The sequence below is a fragment of the Actinia tenebrosa genome, unplaced genomic scaffold (assembly GCF_029948245.1).
Source record: "Actinia tenebrosa isolate PJP-AT-01 unplaced genomic scaffold, QUT_ActTen_1.0 PGA_scaffold5__44_contigs__length_20552954, whole genome shotgun sequence".
Lineage (NCBI taxonomy): Eukaryota > Metazoa > Cnidaria > Anthozoa > Actiniaria > Actiniidae > Actinia > Actinia tenebrosa.
This window is the reverse complement of record NW_028292582.1, coordinates 7435106-7456685: the sequence shown is the minus strand read 5'-3', so window position 1 is coordinate 7456685 and position 21580 is coordinate 7435106. Positions and strand designations below refer to the sequence as shown.

At 41.5% G+C, this 21580-nt stretch overlaps 1 protein-coding gene across 9 annotated transcripts in view; it reads left to right on the top strand.

Moving 5' to 3' along the window:
• LOC116297395 (UBX domain-containing protein 11) overlaps positions 1-18758 on the top strand; it is a 40415-nt gene extending 21657 nt beyond the window's left edge. For all 9 annotated transcript variants that reach the window (XM_089038394.1, XM_089038393.1, XM_089038392.1 and 6 more), the window contains 10 exons: positions 10885-11026; positions 12237-12367; positions 12780-12869; positions 13781-13858; positions 14280-14397; positions 15182-15285; positions 15791-15858; positions 16319-16409; positions 16650-16717; positions 17735-18758. In XM_089038394.1, the coding sequence (XP_088894520.1) occupies positions 10885-11026; positions 12237-12367; positions 12780-12869; positions 13781-13858; positions 14280-14397; positions 15182-15285; positions 15791-15858; positions 16319-16409; positions 16650-16717; positions 17735-17864 (1020 nt within the window). In that variant the 3' untranslated portion in view covers positions 17865-18758. The remainder of the gene's footprint in view (positions 1-10884; positions 11027-12236; positions 12368-12779; positions 12870-13780; positions 13859-14279; positions 14398-15181; positions 15286-15790; positions 15859-16318; positions 16410-16649; positions 16718-17734) is intronic.
• The last annotated feature ends 2822 nt before the right edge of the window (positions 18759-21580 follow it).

The window sequence follows — 21580 nt, the reverse complement described above, 5'->3', positions numbered from 1 at the left end:
CTGTTCGCACTGTCGCAGTTCTAACGAGACCATCTCGTCCGGGATGTACTTTTTCCACTCTTCCTAATGGCCACTTTAGACGACTAACGTTATCTTCAGAGACTAGCACTATGTCTCCCACTTGCACGGGGGGCTCTGTAGTCTTCCACTTGACTCTTGTCGTTAAATTATGCAGATACTCCTTCTCCCAACGCTTCCAGTAATGATTAAGCAATCTCTGTAAGTACAAATATCTTGTGACTGTTCCTTTTGTTGAACTCTCGAGGTCGTCTTTCGTAGGGCTTGGCAAACTTTCAAGTGCTCTTCCAATGGTTAGATGAGCGGGAGTGATTGGCGATAGATCTCTATGGTCATCACTTACTGCTGTCAATGGCCTGGAATTGATAACTGCCTCTACTTTTATAAGCAGGGTGTTAAGTTCACTGAAGCTAAGAAGTGCTTTACCCAAAACCTTGCGAAGTGGCTCCTTAACAGCTCTGCACATCCTTTCCCACCAACCACCTCTCCATGGCGAACGTTCAGTGATATATTTCCATGTTATTCCTTTGGACGACAATTCTGACTGAATACGGTCTTGGTCGAGCTTGCTCCACGTAGCGTTACTCTTCCTTGCAGGATTACCATAGAACTTTTGGATCTCCTTGCTTGCAGCCTTAAATGTCTTTGCATTATCCGACCATATCGTACTGCATAAACCTCGTCGGCTTGTCATACGGCTCAGCGCTTGTAAAAAATCGTCTGTTGTGAGACTGTTCGTCAATTCCAAATGGACCATACGCGAAGACGCACATGTAAACACGCACACGTAGGCTTTCTTGGTGCTTGTACCTTCCTTCACATACAATGGGCCTGCGAAGTCAATGCCGACATTTGTGAACGAGGGCGAGCATTGAACTCTCTCTTTGGGTAGTGGCCCCATCTTCTGTCCACAAGGTCCCACTCTAAGTTTCTGACAAGCAACACACTTTCTAATGATACCTTTCACCTCTCTTCTCCCTTGAGTGATCCAAACTTTGTTTCGTAAAGTCGACAGAACAGTCTCGGGCCCAGCATGCAACAGCTGGACGTGTAAATCTCTTACTAGTCTTTGTACAACGATATGTCCATGAGGTAAGATAATCTGATGCTTGTTCTCTTCAGGAAGGTCCGCAAACTGCAGTCGTCCTCCTACTCGTAAGACTTGATTCTTTTCGTCGTAGTATGGGTCAAGTCGAAGGAGACGGCTGCTACTTGTCAGCTGTTTGCCTTCTTTCAGTGTCTTGTAGTCTTCTGAATACACTTCCCTTTGAACAGTTCTATAGCAATACATCTCTGCTTGTTTCAACTCCTCGCTAGACAGTTCAGTCACAGTAGAAACAGTTTTTGCTTTGAACAATCTTACAGCCTTAAGAACGTAGGCTGTAACACGAATCAACTTCAACCACGTACTATAAAGGTTTGGATCCACTATCAGTACAGGTTTTGTTAGGACAGATGTACACGAATGTGTCGCTCTTCTCTCTTTCTTGCAGTCATCGGGTTCCTCTTTGGAAAAACTCTGAGCTGGATGCTCCTCTACAGGCGAGGTTAACCACTTGGGCCCGTTCCACCACAGTTCACTAGATTCAAGGTCGCCGCACGATAAACCACGTGTCAACAAGTCTGTCGGGTTCTCCTTACTGGGACAGTACTTCCAGTTCTCGGGGTCCCATGTTGACTGTATCTCTAAGACACGATTGGCAACGAAAGGCTTCCAGCTAGAACTCGGTCCTCTTATCCAATGTAGTGTTACCATGCTATCAGTCCAACATACAACACGGTTGGTCTTCACATCAAGTGATTCTACAACAAACTTCAACAGTCTAGCGTTAACTACTGCAGCTAAGAGTTCGAGTCTTGGTAGTGAAACTGTTTTAATAGGTGCGACTCTTGTCCTTGACATAACAAGATGTGCTGTTGCCTGCTCAGACTCATCCTTTACTACCATGTACACAGCAGCTCCATATGCCTTTGGGGAAGCATCCCCAAATCCATGCAATTCGACAGTTGATCTCGAGTTAAGGCCTTCGCCGAAACATCGAGGTATGGCGATGTTCGTAACTTGCTGTAGCTCGGTTTTCCATGAGGACCACTGGCTTTCAGTGTCTGAGTCTAGAGATTCATCCCATTCTAATCCTTTTCTCCACAGTTCCTGGAAGAGGATCTTAACTCTCACTGTGAACGGTGATATCAATCCAAGAGGATCGAAAATCCTTGAAGCATGGCTAAGCAAAGTTCTTTTCGTAGCGGGGGTGCGAGATGTGGCTACTTCCTTTGGGGGAATGAATCTGAAGCAATCTGACTTTAAGTCCCATGACACGCCAAGTGCTTTGAGGGACTCTTCTGATGCAAGGTCTACCATTGGCAACGGTGCTCTGTGTTCAGGCTGAATGTTGTCCATCACTTGTTGAGAATTGCTTGCCCACTTTGTGAGATTAAAACCACCACTCTTCATGATTTCAGTTAGTTCTTGAGTCAATGTTAGTGCAGCATCATCTGTTTCTGCACCTGTCAAGCAATCATCTACGTACATGTTTTCTAAAAGTTCCTTGGCAGCTCTTGGAACAGTTTCGAGATAGCCCGTAACGTGCGCATGAATTGTTGCGATAGCAAGGAACGGACTACAGTTCACGCCGAACGTAAGTCTATTCATTCTATAGACACGTGGTAATTCATCGGAGTTAAGCTCTCTCCACAAGTAACGATGCACGTCTTGATCTGGTTTTGCAAGTTTGATCTGCAGGAACATCTTTTCTACATCTGCGAGCAGACCAATCTTGTGAGTACGAAAGCGGGTAAGAACTGATGCTAGATTTGGTTGTAAGGCAGGACCAGGAAGTATGCAGTCGTTCAGAGATACGCCTTGTTCGTCCTTCGCCGAGGCGTCGAACACGATTCTACATTTGGTTGTTGTTTTATCATTACGAAATACAGCGTGATGCGGTAAGTATCTAACGTTCGTGGACTGTTTCTCTTCGACGGGAACTTCCTCTGCGAATCCTTTCTCCGTATATTGGTCGATCGCATCAATGTAAGCCTTTGCCTTTACTGGGTCACGTTTCAGTCTTCTTTCAACTCCTTCCAATCGCTGCAGAGCTTGTTTGTAGTTGTCAGTCAGATTTGCATGGCTCGGTTTCCATGATAGCCGCACTTCGTAGTTGGATCCATCAAACTTTAATTCGCGATTAAAGTCTTCAACTGCACATTCTTCTTCCTTGGAACGAACGGCACTCTCCTCCTTAGAAATTCCAATTGCTTCCAGCTCCCAGAATCTTTTCAAAGTCTGAGTAATTTCAGTGTTCTCTAAGACTGCTATCATAGAAGTAGTATTTTTGCTTGTCCCCTCTATTGGGCCTGTAAGCACCCAACCGAAAACTGACTCCACAGCTGTTGGCGAGTTTAGTGAATTTCCTCTTTCACAATTTCCAGTTACAAAGCTATAGTAGAAGTCGGCACCAATCAGCACATCTATCTCCACAGAATCACGTGGATAAGAATCTGCAAAGTTCAAGTTTTTCAGATGAACGTTCTCATGAAGATTCAAGTTTACAGGACCCAGTGGATTGCAGATCTTTGGGATCGTAAGAGCCTCCATCGTAACAGCTTCCGACGAATTTCCGTTGACCGCAGAGAGAGAAAACTTTACTCGTTGTAGTCTCTTTGCTTCACTTGTCTCACCACCCAACGTTGTGACACTTACTGACTCTGTTGGACCTTTAAGGCCGACTGCTTCTGCAATGGTCTTACGAACGTATGATCGCTGACTTCCAGAATCTAGGAGTACACGTGCTACTAAACTTTGATCATTTGCATACAACTTGGCAATCGCTGTAGGTAACAAAGTTTCTGTTGGCTTCTTGAAGTCAGTTGTAGCAAATCCATTTAATGTAGCACCTGTAGGTGTCTGTGTTGAAGTACGTTGCTCGTGAAGTAAGTTATGATGACGTCGACCACAATCAGCTACAGAACATTTAGGCTGACGACACACCTTGGAGAAATGTTTAGCATGAGAAGGCTTCAAACAGTTATAGCACAGCTTGCTTGACTTGACTAGCTTCCATCTTTCCTCGACCGATTTTTTCTTAAACTCTGGACAGTCCCCTGACTCATGATTAGATTTGCAGAATACGCAGCAAGGTGTTACACTGATTGCGTCACTAAACAGGGTAGATGCTGTGGTTAATCTGTCTTGTTTGACGTTTGCAGCAGGTTTTCGTTCAACTTTAACTTTACCTTGACCGTGGATACCTGAAGTAGAAGTTGCTTGCTGGTTTCTTTCACCAGCTTCCTTTGAGACAAGTTGTCGGTTTAGGAACTTGAAGAATAATTCGAGATCAATCTCTTCATCTTTAATGTCTGCGAGCTCTAACTCCCATTTTTCTAGAAGCTGATGCGGAAGTTTACACTCAAACATTGGTAGCAAGATACAAGCATGTGCCATTGGTTGTTCACCTAGAGCTTCTAGGGCCCTAGTCCTGTTCTTTAATGTGTCATGCAGGTCACGTAAAGCGCGTGCAGACATACTCGTCGTTGATTCCAAGTTGATAACTGACTTTATAAGCGATGAAATTACAATTCGTTTTCTACCATACCTGTGCTTTAATGCTTCTACTGCGGGCGCATAATTCGCTCCAGTGACTTCGAATCCATCAACGGTTTGCAATGCATTAGCTTTCAGTACTGAGCGTAGATAAGTGAATTTCTGTATGTCCGGTAAGTCGTCGTTGTTATGTACAGCGGCTTCAAACTGATCCCAGAAGTTCTGGAATTTCAACAAATCACCACCGTACGTAGGTAATTCTAATTTGGGTAATTTTAGGTTTTGGCGGGTTTCTTTAGACGATACACTTTCAGCTGATTTACAAATTGCTGTTTCGATATACTCTTGAGCGATATCGATAGCTCTGTCTATTGCATTCAAAATTTCGTTGCAATTACGAAGTTCAACATCATCTTCAGCAGTGAGGGATACGAACTGCTCTCTTAAATCGAGACATGAAATACGACACTCATTCAATCTTTGCAATCTCATTTGCATTTTGATCTTATTTGTTGAACTTTTACTTAATTCGGTGACAGCAAGGGTTAGAGATTCGACATCTCCTTGCAATATCTTCAATTTACGTTTAAGTTGCTCGATTTCTTCTAAATGTGGCTCAACTTTCGTTAGAGCGGCGTTTTGTTTATTTTCTTTATGTGTCGGCAAAGAGTCTGCATCATTAATGTCGAGTGTTTTGTGTTGATACGATTTCAGAGAAAATTCATGTGTTTCTAACCTTTGGATTAAATTTTTTCTTCTTTCCACTCGTCGACAAACCCTTTGATTGCAAAATGGCACGGAGTTTTTCAACAGACATGCGACTAAAATAATCTTCTTCTTGATCGGCCATCATGGCGGCGAACACGTGTGACGACTGATGAATGTTGACCTTGGAATTTCGAACTTTAGTCAACCCACAGCTTTCAATCGCTTTACAAATTACTTCCTTTTAGTTTTACGATGCAAAATCCGGCTCGAAGGACCAAATGTCGTGGAACTGACGACAGAAAACGCCTTTTACAACTCAACAACTTTACTTGAGACGTTGACTTCATTACAAACATGTCAGCACGAAATTCGATTCCTTAAGGGGTTACAATTTATTCCCCACCCGGGGAGGGTACTAATATCCTAGTCTCTTGGGGCTTCGTACCACTCGTCCTCCTTTCGTAACGTATTGGGCTGTAACACCCTGAAACAACCTCTGGGCTGATCTAAGTCAGGGCATGGCTAACTCACAGATCGAACCCTGAAACAACCTCTTGGTTGATCTAAGTCAGGGCATGGCTAACTCACAGATCCAATCCTGAAACAACCTCTGGGCTTATCTAAGTCAGGGCACGACTAACTCACAGATCAAACCCTGAAACAACCTCTGGGCTGATCTAAGTCAGGGCATGGCTAACTCTCAAATCAAACCCTGAAACAACCTCTGGGCTGTTCTAAGTCAGGGCACGACTAACTCACAGATCAAACCCTGAAACAACCTCTTGGCTGATCTAAGTCAGGGCACGGATAACTCACAGATCAAACCCTGAAGCGACCTCTGGGCTGTTCTAAGTCAGGGCATGGCTAACTCTCAGATAGAACCCTAAGACAACCTCTGGGCTGATCTAAGTCAGGGCATGGCTAACTCGCAGATGTAACATTATATGATATTGTGTGACAATGCATCTTTGTTTAACTAGTTACGTTATAGTTAATCACATGATTGTAATCGTATATATATACACATGTACGCCAGATATATATCAGTTCGCGTACTGATCAATACATGTAGTATAGAGTCAAGATAAAACAAATAAATCGAGACATAACCAACCGAAGACTATCACATGGATGTCAGAACCGGGATCAGTTAACTTACTTCGAAGAACCTATTTGTAAAGCCAAGTCTTCGAGAGATTACACCCGGGGATTACACAACAATAACACCGAGGTCAATTTTCAAGTCGCCGCCACGCATCATCGTATTCATTAGTATATACATCGTATTGTTCAGCAAATCCAGTACGAGAATGGGAGATCTTTCAGGCTTCGAAGCCCCAAAGATGGATTGGTCGTCTGGACCAGATTTATATAACCGTTTCAAGCGTTTTAAACAGAAATGCGAACTCATGTTTGATGGGCCATTGAAGGGCAAAACTAAAGAGCAAAGGATTAACTACCTACTGTTATGGTCAGGAGACTATGGACTAGATCTATACAACACTTGGACATTGGACGAGGAAGAGCACAAGGACATAAATGGATATTGGAAGAGATTTGAGGATCATGTTAAGCCACAAGCAAACCATATCTTGAACAGATTTAATATACGTAATGTGAGACAAAACGGCAGACCGCTAGACGTCTTTCTGACAGAAGCACAACTCATCGTACAAAGTTGTGGATTTCCCGTCGAACTACGAGATGAAATGCTGAGAGACACTCTAGTTTTTGGCACTGGCTATGAGACTGTTAGAAAGAAATGCATTGCAGAGGGAAATTCATTGACGTTCCAGAGAGCGAGGGAAATCGCACGAACCGAAGAAGCAACACGTGAACAACTTGTCGCGATGAGCAACGCAAGCCATGAAGTAAATGCTCTAAAGGGTCCACAGCGACAAACGCAAAATCAACGCAAGTATGAACAGTACCCTACGAATAAAGAAACTAAATCGACGACCAAATCCACGTGTCACCGTTGCGGGAATGAACAGCACACAGCAAACCGGAAATGCCCCGCCAGCGGTGTCGAATGTCATTACTGCCACAGACGAGGACATTTCAGTAAGATGTGTAACAAGCGCAGACAAGTACACGAAATAAACGAGGAACCAAGTCCTGAACACTGTGAAGAAGATTTTAAAAGATTCTTTATGGGATCGCTTGAAGTCAACGGGTTACAGAGTTCAAGTCGCAACAAAGTGATTACAACCGTTAACGTCACAACAAGGCCATTCCACAAGAAAATGACAAGGTTATCATGTAAACTTGATACGGGCGCAGAGACCAATGTTATGTCTAAAACAGACTTCGACAAGATAATCGCTTTACCGAAAGATAAAGTACTCGGGCCACCACATATTCTGACCGCGTATGGTGGACAGGAAATCCGTTGTATCGGTACATGTGAACTGTACGTACACTACAATGGGAATACTACGAAGGTACCCTTTACTGTAACAGATGTACAAGGGCCTGCCATGCTTGGATGCAACACGTGCGAACAACTTGGACTCGTTACAATCAACTGCAGCATTGAAACATTCAACAAGCAAAAAGGAAAGTTGCAAGACAACCGTCCTCTAACCAAAGAGAGACTCATACATGAATGCAAAGACCGTTTTGAAGGTATTGGTACCTTTGAAATGAAGCCATACCACATCACCTTGGACCCAAGAGCAGAGCCGGTCGTTCACCCTCCTAGAGCAGTACCTATACATTTACGCGAACGTTTCAAAGCCGAACTTGACAACATGGAGGAACTTGGAGTTATAGAAGCAGTAAATGAGCCTACAGACTGGGTCAACAGTGTAGTCCTGAACGAGACAGTCAACGACAAGGGTGAGATAACAAAGCTAAGAGTGTGCCTGGACCCCAGGGACCTCAACAAATGGGTAAAGCGAGAGCACTACCACTCTAGGACGATAGACGATGTAGTAAGCCAACTACATAATGCTAAATTCTTTAGTATTGTTGATGCCACGAAGGGCTACTGGCATGTGCCTCTTGACAAAGAGAGCTCGCTGCTCACCACGTTTAACACCCCATTCGGCCGGTATCGATTCACGCGAATGCCATTTGGACTAAACGTATCGCAAGACATTTTCCAAAAGGAACTCGACTCATCCCTAGAAGGCCTGCAAGGTGTTACAGGCATCGCCGACGACAACTTCGTGTATGGCAAAACAGAGAAAGAACATGACGACAACTTAGCCAAATTAATGTGCCGCGCAAGAGAGAAGGGCATAAAGTTCAATAAAGACAAAGTGCAAGTCAAATGCAAAGAAGTGAGTTTTTTTGGACACACATGGACACCTGAAGGGATTAAGCCAGATACAAAGAAAATATCAGCCATATTGAACATGCAACCACCGCAAAGCGTCAAGGATTTACAGAGTTTCTTGGGCCTTGTTAATTACTTGACAAGGTACTCCAGCCGTCTAGCGACAATCACAGCACCACTAAGAGAACTGACCAAAGCTGAAACAGCTTTTGTTTGGGATACAGAACAGGATAAAGCCTTCCAGGATGTCAAGAAAGAAATCACATCAGCTCCAATACTCCGGTACTTCGACAAGAATGCTGAGACAACTATTCAAACAGATGCGTCGCAGAAGGGACTAGGCGCAGTCCTCCTACAAAATGGCCAACCAGTATGCTACGCATCGAAAGCACTCACAGATACAGAATCAAACTACAGTAACATTGAGAGAGAGACGCTAGGCGTGGTATGGGGCCTAGAAAGATTTCATTACTTTATATATGGGAAGCACTGCAAGATAGAAACTGACCACAAACCTCTTGAGTCAATCTTCAAAAAGAAACTCGCTAGCTGCCCCCCGAGGCTACAACGATTGGTGCTCCGCGCATTGAAGTATGACGTCACAGTTACATACGTTAAAGGAGCTAATGTCCCCATTGCAGACGCCCTCTCGAGAATCACTCCACAAACAGGGCCAACCATTGGAGAACTACCAAGAATAGATGTCCACTGCATCACAAAGACCCTACCTGCCTCGCCTACAAAACTTAAACAGATCAGAGAAGAGACAGCAAGGGATTCTACCATGTCGCTTCTCAGAGAAACCGTGTTTAGAGGATGGCCTGATCAGAGAGGTAATTGTCCAGCAGCTCTACTAGACTATTGGAATTTTCGAGAAGAGCTTACTATCGAAGATGGTATCCTCCTTAAGCAAGACCGAATCATCGTCCCACTCAAGCTACGTGCTGACATCTTACGCGCCCTCCACCAAGGCCACCTAGGCATCGAAAAGTGTCTTCTCAGAGCACGATCATGTGTATTCTGGCCTGGAATAACGAAAGATATAACGCAAATAGTTGAACAATGTGAACCATGTCAGAGATATCAAAAAAAGAACCAAAGAGAACCAATCTTGCAAGCTGATACACCCAGCCGACCATGGGAAACACTCAGTTCTGACATGTTTGAGTACAAAGGTAAGCACTACCTACTAGTGGCTGACCAATACAGCAAGTTCCCAGTCATACGTTACCTCACAGGTACTACCTCAGCAGCCGTCATCAGCCACCTGAAGAGTATATTCGCAGAGCATGGTATTCCATCACGCCTTATAACTGACAACGGACCGCAGTACAACTGCAGAGAATTCAGTTCGTTTACAGCAACATATGGTATAGATCATGTGACAAGCTCACCTTTGTACCCACAGTCAAACGGTTTTGCTGAGAGAATGGTGCAAACCATAAAAAACATCCTGAAGAAGTGTGACGAGCGAGGTGAGGACCCATACTTGGGGATCCTTTCGTACAGGACAACACCAGTCAACAATAACCTCAAGTCACCAGCAGAACTTCTTAACAGTCGAAAGTTCAAGACCACTTTACCAGCTGCACAAAGAGCATTCCAGACTGGAAATGATAGGGACCAGATCAGAGAGAGTCTACTTGACCGACAAGAACAGCAGAGTAAATACTATAACCGTACCACTGGAAGAGTACAACAACCCTTATATGGTGGGCAACCAGTGCGCATGTATGATCACAGATGGAAGACATGGGAGCCAGCAGTAGTACAGCAACAAGCTAGAGAACCAAGGTCGTACCTTGTGAAAAGGCATGATAATGAAACTGTATATCGCAGAACAAGGTCTGACTTGCGACCGGATACAGCAGTACAAAAGCAAGATACACCACCAAAGCCACCAGCAGATGACCAAGTACCACAAAGTACTAGTGGCATGGACACGCCCTCAAACTACACAACTAGATATGGACGGGTTGTCAAACCAACAACAAAGTTTGACTTGTAGTTCGTTGAGAGGAGGATGTAACATTATATGATATTGTGTGACAATGCATCTTTGTTTAACTAGTTACGTTATAGTTAATCACATGATTGTAATCGTATATATATACACATGTACGCCAGATATATATCAGTTCGCGTACTGATCAATACATGTAGTATAGAGTCAAGATAAAACAAATAAATCGAGACATAACCAACCGAAGACTATCACAGCAGATACAGTAGAACCCTAAGACAACCTTGTGGAGAGAGGAAAACTGGAGAAATTGGAGACTCCATGATTACTGAAAGAAGTAACATGTATCATGTATGTGGACATGCTTTTTAGGAATTTCTTGCTGATTATGGTCTGCTGTGGGTTGGGAACCAGAATGCAGAGAATGAATACACACCATTAGAAGAAGAGCTGGAAGCAGGTCAAATTAATGAATTACAAACTTTATCTGTTGGTGGAGGAATGTGGACTCCTGGTTAGTGTAAAAAATACTCTTCTATGAACTATAAACATCCTGTCAGGGGAGGGGTGTGCAAAATGTTTTTGTCCAAAACCAAGAATGGTGTCAGCTGGCTTAAGGTGACAGATATACTGTAGGACTTTTTTGGTAGCATGTGAAATATTGGTTCAATGAAACCTTCTTCTATCCATGAACATCCTTTAACCGGCAACAAATTTGAGGTCCTATTTTTCCTTGTTTAATACTCTGATACTAATAATGGACTACTTCGACAATGTGTATTCATCTTGAATCACTTACAACTTCACCAGAACTCACCTTTTGCGTGCTAGCCGTCACGGAGTATAAATTGTTTTAGATTGTGTTATGGTCACCAAAAAGTTCGGACATTGTTCTTGAATTTCCGTACAAATGTACTGACTCTAAATGAACTATTTACTTGGTTAATTTTTAGTTAGTTCTCTAAATACAATTAAAAAACTCATTAATAATTCATGAAGGAAACACAATAGAAATCATGACCATGAAGGAGGTTTTATATCTGATATAGATTCGTCTTCATTTGCATAAACTTTAACTTGGATTTTCTCTATCAAACTTGGCTCATTTCATAAAGAATTCGGTACAGTATGAGAACATACATCAGGAGTTTTTTAAGCCGTTTAATAAACTCGCAGATCGTGTTTTATCGGGTCTAAAACCACTCGGCTACGCCTCATGTTTTAAACCCGATAAAACACTCCTGCTCGTTTATTAAACAGTACGTAAATCATCATTTTTCTAGCTTTATTGAAGCTTTTCTTACTGCTGTTAATAGAGCTAACTAAAGAAATCTACCTAATTTTTCTCTTTAAAGTCAGTGAATTTGTATGGGAAAATAGAAGAACGATGTCCGAACTTTTTGGTGACCGTAACACAATCCAAGCTAGCGCCATAAGGTGAATTCATTTATAGCAATAATACTTTCCAAAAATACATACTTATGTTTGCTTACTCTCTGATAGTGTTGCTTATCTTAAAGTAATATTAGTTTTTATTTCTGGAAATCAATTGAGGCCGTCATATTGCATTCAGTCTATAATTCTTAAATTAAGGACAATTATTATTATTATTATTATTATTATTATTATTTTTTTTTCATCAACTTTCTTTATTTCATCATAATCAAAATGTAAATTATTTATAAATTAAAATTATTAAGGACAATAATCTACTGTACTTTTAGGTGCTTCAGTACCAAGGGAAAAGTTCCAGATGGACTTTGATCTGTTGATTCAAAACATCAAAGAACTGAACATCCTGTCAGGGGAGGGGTGTGCAGTTGTGTCCAAAACTAAGGATGGTGCCAGACTTAAGGTGAGGCAGACATGAAAATGTAATTACAACTTTTTTTCATTTGATGGGGATCAGGTGATGTTGCTGATGACTACCAGTATAATAACCAGTATAATGATGATGATGATGATAAATGATGATGCATTATGGTGATGGTGATGACCATGATGATGGTGATGATGATGATGACCATGATGATGATGATGATGATGATGCTAATCGTGAATATCGTATGATAAATTATGATAATGCAGTTGATTGCTCAATGATGATAATGACCATGATGCTGCTGCTGCTGCTGATGATGATGATGACAACGATGATTCACATTGATTCACAATATGATAACATACTGTACAGTACTAGTAAGAAGTGTTATAGTTGACTGATGTTTTGAACATCCAATACTGACTCACAACTTTCTCTATGAAAGGTCCCAGACTCCATTCCATTGACTCTAATGTCAAATGGGATCATCATGTTTGCTGGCCCGTTCCGACCATATAGTGATCCAACAACACAGGTAAAGTATATAGCATATAATTGTATTATCACTCTATAATCCCATATAAGCAACTATTGTATCATTTTCAAATTCTCTTTCCTGTCCAAAATAAAGATTAATTTGGATCGTTTCTATTCGCATTCTTTCGAGGGAAAACTATGACTTATGGAATCAGTCTAGTATAGTTTGGGATGATATGATTAATCTGCAATAGGACTACATGTCTGTCCAATTTGGAAATAATTGAATTCAAAAAATTTCTCTGACTGCCAAATTAGACTCAACCTATCGGCCTCTTCCAATTTTGTCAGCCCTCTGAATTTTTTTCATCCATTTATTTCCAAATTGGACAGTATGTAGTCCTATTACCCCTATTACCTATACTACTTATGGTTATACATAAGCCCTGGGTTTATTATACTCATTCGTAAGCCAGGGACTTTTGATGGGTTTAGAAACTGGGAGGGTCTATTTATGAGGGGGAGGGGGAGGGGGGGGGGTTATAATCGAAAGGAAAAAGAGACTAGGACGAAAAGCAAACTTTAAGTAATTAATATTTCCATTATCTTCCCAGTTAATCTTTAGTGTGTGTCAATGAAATAAGCACAAGATTCCCGAGGTGGGCCTATAGTCGTGAGGGCTTACAACTAGGGTACATGTAGCTTATATTATAAGTAGAGTTTTACAGTTATTTCCTTACTAGAAATATTTCAAAATGTATTTGCTTTAATTGTTCCTGCTGTTGTTCCTGATGTCTGTGATGGTGGGAACAAATTTATTGCTAAGTAATAAAGGGAAAAGTAAATGGAAAAACATCTTTTAAATTAATATGAGGAAAAATCTTGACTGTATTGTGGTATTCAATGCAGTTACATGGTCATGGTCATGGTGAAGCTGAATAAAGGTTTTTTCTTCACTTGTTTCCACAGCAATGCATGCAGGATATCATGGATGGCTATTTTCCATCAGAACTACAATCCAGATACCCAGATGGTGTCCCTTTTAATGTAAGTACATTGTAAAATACTGCAGCACAAGTTTACTGTTGCCCAAGGCGAGCTACTGCTGCCCAGTGCTGGCTACTGCTACCCAAGCACCCAAGGCTACTGCAGCACAAGGCTACTGCAGCCCAAGGCTGGCTACTGCTGCCCAAGGCTGGCTACTGCTGCCCAAGGCTGGCTACTGCTGCCCAAGGCTGGCTACTGCTGCCCAAGGCTGGCTACTGCTGCCCAAGGCTGGCTACTGCTGCCCAAGGCTGGCTACTGCTGCCCAAGGCTGGCTCTGCTGCCCAAGGCTGGCTACTGCTGCCCAAGGGTACTGCAGGCAAACGGCCCCAATCTATATACTCAAGACCTGGGACACAGGTTTTCCCTATCCGGACTTCCTGGCCAGTTAATTAACATATATGTACTGTTTGACCATGAACAGATCGATGACAAGAGAGATGTTGTGTATTCAGATAAAAGAACAGAACTTCTTTTTCCTGGTGCTGGACAAAGTTTAACGAATGATGGGCAAGATGTGAAGGTTACCAAGGAAATACCAGGTACACGAATACAAGGGCAGATCCAGAGGGTGGATTTGGTGGCTAGTAATACCCCCCCCTCCCCCCTTGAGATGGAAAATATTTAGAATTCACAGTGCAACATGCAACTACTGTAACCGGGGCCACTTACACAGTTAAACAAGAGAACCAATTAAAATGTAGAACGAAAACAATGCATCCCAACTTTGGGTACATGATAGATGAGGCGGTAAGCCGTGTGGGATGGGCTGGGAAATCATATAAGAACATGCGTAATAGGTAAATTACGAGCCTTGTATGAAACGACTGAAGAAGAGGGCCAATGGGCTTTTCACAAGTTCAAGTTGCGTAAAATACGAGCCAGCTCAACTAGAAACCATGGACAGCTGTTTCGGCCTGTATTTGGCCTCGTCAGCATGGTGTATCTAGTGAGCTGGTAGAATCCCACGATGTAGTACATGATAGATGAGGCGGTAAGCCGTCTGGGTAGTGGAGCCAATCAGAAACCTAGACTGCACGAGAATCGTCATTATCTCTTAGGAATAAAAAGATATGTTCAAAGGCTATTGTTTTCTGCTGTTTTCTGATTGGCTCCACTAATATGATGCTTAATCCTCAATTTCGATTGGTTGACCTTGATTTTGTTCTGAAGGTCAACTCAGCTGGATTCCTAAGTACCATCGTAATCACTACCTGATCAGTGACATCATTCTTATCAGCATCATCATCAACGATCATGCCCATCAGCACTGAAAATTATCATTAGTTTTTAAGTTTCTTTGTTTTCATTTCTTTCTCATTTCAGGCCCCAAACATTCCATGGACAATTTTCTATCCAGACTACCTCAATCTGTGATCAAAGGTGGTAAAATTATTGATGTTAGGGCTGGAGTAGAAGAAACTATCAAGGTACATTAGCCAGGTCTTTCCTTGTATCACGGGACCCAAACTAAAGAATAAACAAACAAGGAAACAATTGTCAGTAATAAAATGGGAAGGAGGGGGAGGGGGTCAATGAGAACAATTAGGGCCATTTAAATATGGGTAAAAATAAGATGTGTCTTACATAACATGGGACCTGACCGTATAAACCAGGACGCTGATTAGCAGCCTAGTATGTATAAATGGTGCAAAATTCGCGCTGGTGATTTTTTAGAGGAGCTGAAAAAGCCCAAGTACTGGTAAGGTTTCCCATCGTGATTTGCTCGTGCACATTGGAACCATTGCTTATATCAGAGAGTGCCCATGTATTGATGGCTTTCACGGCGGCCATGTTGGAGGAACTTAAAAAAAGAATTGTCAATGAATTCTTTTGTTATATCCTCCAACATGGCCGCCGTGTCTTTTGTTATTTAATTCCCTTGGGAATGGTTGAAAACCATCAATTGAATCTAAACTTGTATTTTCCCCACAGGGTACCAATGGACTGCCATCCAGTGTTGTTGTAGTGAACACACCAGCTCTAGAGGATATCAAATCAAGGTATACCATGCCAGGTCACGCTAGCTTTTAGCTAGTTATCTCTTCTGTATACCACGCCTGTTGCTATAGCAATAGTAGATATTTTTATGGATGTTTTTGTAGGGGATCCCATTCATGACAGTCATCATATTTTGGGTAGCCTGTGTCGCGGCGCTCTAGGGGATTGGGGAAGGGGGAGAGGGAAGAGAGAGAGAGGGAAAATAACCTAAAGCACCGCTACGCAGACTATATTTTGTAGACATGGGTTGCATAGCGATAAGATCGCCTCTCTCCACTAAGACCCAGGTTTGATTCCCGGACTTGGTGTCAAATGTGATGAGTTTGTTGGTTCTCTTCCTGGCTTCGAGGGATTCTTCTCCAGGTTCTCATGTTTTTCTTTTCTCCAAAACTTTTCGCACTATAATGCCATTAAATTGGTTACAGTCAAATTAATCGTGCATTCTCTTTTGTTTGCTTCAAGAGCGGAAGAAAGCGACAAACATCCCGACAGACCCAAATCTGCTACTTCTAAAATTGCCACATTAAGAATAAAATCCGAGACAGGAGAAAAGGTAGTGTTCCCAAATATACGCTCCACCCTCCCCTCCCTAATTGGTACCTGGCAGTAATAGACCCCTTGCAGCACGTCGGAATTCAGCTCAATTTGGAGGACATAACAATGGGTTTCCAATTCTCGGTAGATTGAAATTCTTTTGTTTTGCCCTTAAAATGAAGTGACGTCATAGTGAAATAGGTAAATTGATAATATTATCACTAATGCCCTCGAATTTTCTCTTTGTATTTTGGCCCAGACTTACATCCTAAAGATGAGCTTCAGCGATACCATAGCAGACCTTAGAAAACACCTCGACCTCGTCAGGTAAACCTTATTAGTCTATTCATGGTTTTATTACGCATGTCGTTCTTACAATATCGTAGGATTGTTGTGTACGAGTTAACCAAGTACGCCATCTTTAAGCTTAACACGAGTGGGACTGTTTGACAAACTGAAAAATTTCATACATGTTTTAACATTTTGGTTCGAAAGTGAATAGGCTAAAGATGCTATGTATGACTTTTGGAAGATATGCCTAAGCTTAAATGGTCTATTCAGAATTACTTGCGTGTTCGACTTTCAAATTGCATGTGCATGTTTAAAGGCTGGTTTAGACGGTACGATTTTCGCCTACAACTATCGTATACAAGACGCTCCCGCCATCCCACAACTCGAGTCGTAGCGTGTAAATCAAGCCTACAACTCGCCTACGACAGACGCGAGCGTGTTGTATACGATAGTTGTAGGCGAAAATCGTACTGTCTAAACCGGCCTTAAGAGTACGCTTTCACTCTGTTCGTGGCCATTTAAAATCTTTAACATATCGCGGTAATTTCTATTGTTCGTCGTAAATGAAATCAAACAGTGGCTGAAATAGGAACATTTCTGAATGAGACTAGGTTAGGAGAATGGCTAGGGTATGTGGATCTATAGGCCATAGTGTGTGTTTGCTGTCTATCTGTTTCACTATCCGTTATACCCTGTGTGCCTATCAGTGTGTCTTTCCTAGGTGATTTTCTTGTGCCTACGTGCATTGTTAAATGAACTATACTTACTTTACTAACTCCTCTTAACGATTTTACACTTCTTCCGAAACATGAATGAAGCTAATTTACTTCAATACTGAACGATTCACGTCAAATAGCACTGAAGGATTCCTCAAAAATCAACTCTTTCCATCTCCGTCCAATCCATTTTTAGTTTGGTAAACTTATAACTTATTACTATATAAACAAAACAGTCTAAAACAATTAAACATTTTTTCACAAGCATACCCTTTCCACTTGCTTACTCATCATAAAATAGCGAGTTAACTCTAAAAAATAAACTTTCTTTCGCTAGACCAAATGAAGCCTCCAACTACCAAATCAAATCTTCGTTTCCAAACAAAGTCTACAGTAACCTTAACTCGACCTTACAGGAGTGTGGACTGGTACCTAATGCTACTTTGCATTTGCTGAAGAAAAAATAGGATTGGTCTACCTGTGGTAGATGGATTTGGTAGGTTCAGACTTAAGTCTTTTCTCATAAAAAAATGCTGTGACGATTGGAGTATGGGCTGGTGCCGAAGCCTCTGGAGAAAAACTTAAAATGGTTTGTCTGTGGTAGGTTTCCTGGTGCCTTTGGTTGGTGCAAAAAAGGAAAAATGTTTTTCAAAAAGAAAAAAACATACGGGAGATTCTGACTTTGTGGAGTGTGGACTGGCACCGAAGTCAGCGGAGAAAATTAAGACTGGTTTAGCTGTGGTTGAAACTGACATTTTGTCGACAAGGGAAAATTTAAGCATGGGAACAAAATGTGGACATATTTCCAAAATGGCGTCTTATTCGTCCTTTAAAATAGAACCCGCGCTCACAATGTACTGTAATGACAACTCGACTCAGTTTTTTCTTAACCTCAGAATGGCTAATATGTACACTTGTGAACGTAGCGCGACCTAAGACATACTAGAGACTTTAAGAGTTGCAAAATCTACGACTGCGACGTCAACCGGAAGTGTAGATAACTTCACTTTAGGGTCCGGGCGCCTCCAAAGTCTGTCTTTCTTTTGGATGAGTTGACTTTACTGACAATGTTTTAAATGAAATCTTCAATGAACAGAACCCCAAAGAGAAGTTATTTACACTTCCGGTTGACGTCGCCGTCGTAGATTTTGCAAATCTTAAAGTCTCTGCTGAAATCATACCTTGCATCAACAGTAAAAACGCTGACGTCATTCATACCGGCACGTCTGTTTCTCGCATGCGCAGATGATGATTTTGCATAATTAAAGTCGGAGCTCCGTTTCGGTGAAACGCATAAGTGTAGATCTACCCAAAAAATCAAGGTTTATTTATTGAAATAAATGGACTCTTGTTAGCGGAAATATTTGGAAGTATTACTATTATTAATTCCATGCACACGTGTCTTTGCTTGGTGCCATATCAGCCTCGTCAAAAGCACTAATATCAAATCAAATCCAATTAACCAGCGCACGAGATCATTCTCTCAGTAAACAATAAGTAAATATCAGCTACTTGAATCAAGCGGTGTCTCTCTCACTCTCATTCACAGATCGTTTAAAAAGCGATGTAGATTTGATAGATACCATACTTCAATTAGTTTATCAACGCAGTAAATGTACTACTCTCTGCACGCGATCACTGACCCAATCGAGTCCCACACCAACTTCATTTTTTCTTCGATACTGTATTGACTTTTCGAAGCTGCGCTTGAAAAATGAGTTGAAAAAGTGTCAAAAATGTCTTGTTTATTGTGTGCTACGAATAGTTCATGGTGTTGCGTGTAGGCGCGTGCGTGTATAGCCTTTGATATTATCCTCAAGAAAATGTCACGTGGTCTGAAATGGAAAAATAATGTACCTATTTGCCTTGGGTGTGATTTTTTCCCATTTCAGACCACGTGTTATTCCCTAGAGTGTCGTTTCTTTGTTTAATGGTTTCGAATGAGAAGACACATGAATATGGATGCAACTCAAACAAAGAATTTTATTCTCAAGAGAAGGGCACTTGCTCTGAAATAAAAAAATGGGTATTCCTGTACTTACATGCCTTACGTGCGAAGCATGCCTCATTAACATTCTAGGTGTTCTACACTCCACGCTAATTGATTCCAAATGAAAACTACTTATCTGTTCATGCCATAATTAACTTATCTCGCCCTAATCTTTAACATCTTAACAAACAGATTTATCTTCGGTTTCTTTGAGGTAGTTTTGTTCTAATTGTTATATTAAGAGTAAATACTGCTAATTATGTTTGATGGGGCTTTAAAATGTCCATATTAAATCTTAGAGGCGTCCGTTTTCCGGTAATGAAGCCCCGAGGTCTTGGTCCTTGTTCAGCTGGAAAACAAATTTATTCGAAGTGGTTCATGATTTGCCAACCAGGCGCCAAGAGTAGCATGAAGGCTTTCTTAATCTTAGCACGTGGCTGTGCAAGACTACCAATTTTCGTTAGAAGTTAAAGAATAGAATAATTCTTTCATTCACTCACTCACTCACTCACTCACTCACTCACTCACTCACTCACTCACTCACTCACTCACTCACTCACTCACTCACTCACTCACTCACTCACTCACTCACTCACTCACTCACTCGCTCGCTCATTCATTCATTCATTCATTCATGCGGGGCTGTGTATACGACTACGAATTTTCGTTATTGTTTCCCTCTTCTACGATAACCGCTCCATAAACCTTTCAGAACAATGATTTCCAATGTCAGACTACGTGTCATTCCTTTTGTTTGAGTCGTATCCATATTCATGTGTCTTCTCATGCGCAACCGGTAAATAAAGAAATAATATTCTAGGGAATTACACGTGGTCTGAAATGGGAAAACAGTGGATTAGGTCTATTTCAGACCACATGTCATTCTCTTGAGAATAAGATTCTTTGTTTGAGTTGTATCCATATAGTGTATTCTCATGCGCAACCGTTAAACGAAGATACTCTAGGGAATGACACGTGGTCTGAAATGCCAGGGAAACTGAACGTTGTGCCAGAGCAAAGAGGGTTTGTTAATAAAATATTGTAGATTATTGACGCAGATTACTCCAACTAGTACCCACTAGTCATTTTCTTTTTATTGAAACTAAAACTTTTGTCGCCAAGCTCCCTAAGCCCACAAGAATGAAGGTTGGTGTAGAGCACTCGCCTCACGCCTCACATGTGAGTAGAATTTGTTAGGTCTCTTTCTTAATTATAGAATTGTTCGTAGGGTTTTCAATTTTCCTTCCTCCGCCTCAATCCATACCAAACTAAATTGCAATTGATTTCTGAGTTTTGGTCGTGCCCTGACGTCGATCAGCGCAGAGGTTGTTTCAGGGTTTGATCTGTGAGTTAGCCCTGCCCTGACTTAGATCAGCCCAAAGGTTGTTTCAGGGTTTGATCTGTGAGTTAGCCCTGCCCTGACTTAGATCAGCCCAAAGGTTGTTTCAGGGTTTGATCTGTGAGTTAGCCCTGCCCTGACTTAGATCAGCCCAGAGGTTGTTTCAGGGTTTGGTGTGTGAGTTAGCCATGCCCAGACAGATGAGCCGTTGTCTCTTTTTAAAAGCCTGACCATAGAAGATTACAAAAAAAAAAAAAAAAAAAAAAAAAACCAAACTAGTATCTAATCCCCACCCATAATTGAATCCCTAGTGGTGAATGATAGAGTGATCCAGAAACGAATAGCCAAATACGAGGCTGACGACGAGCTCTTTGATGACTTCACTTAAACATTTTTCCAAGTCAAAGAGATAGCAGAACACTAGCAGATCTATGTCTAAGCCATAACTACCACATACCGTGAGAGACATTTTCTCTTGACCTTATCCTTATCGATTTTAAACAACACTTAAGAATTTAAGGGATCGTAAATATAGACCTTTTAAACACTAGATATAACACTAGAAGAGTCGTCCGATCTGGTTCCTAAAAAATTGCTAGCATTTTTTAAGGAGAAAGTTCTACAAAGTCAGTGAACTGCTTCACTTTGGAAAGTGAGACATTATAAGTTTGCGCCCAGCGTGAAAATCAAGATGTTATCTTCAAGATTTTATAAAATTATTTTCTCGCTAGTCATAAACATGACCTCAAAAGGGCGGTTTACCTGAGCAAATTTGCATATGGCATGAATCATTCCTTCAAGGTTGCTTCCTAACTCATTCAAAATGTCCAAATCTTTTCTTGTCTTTTCTGGGT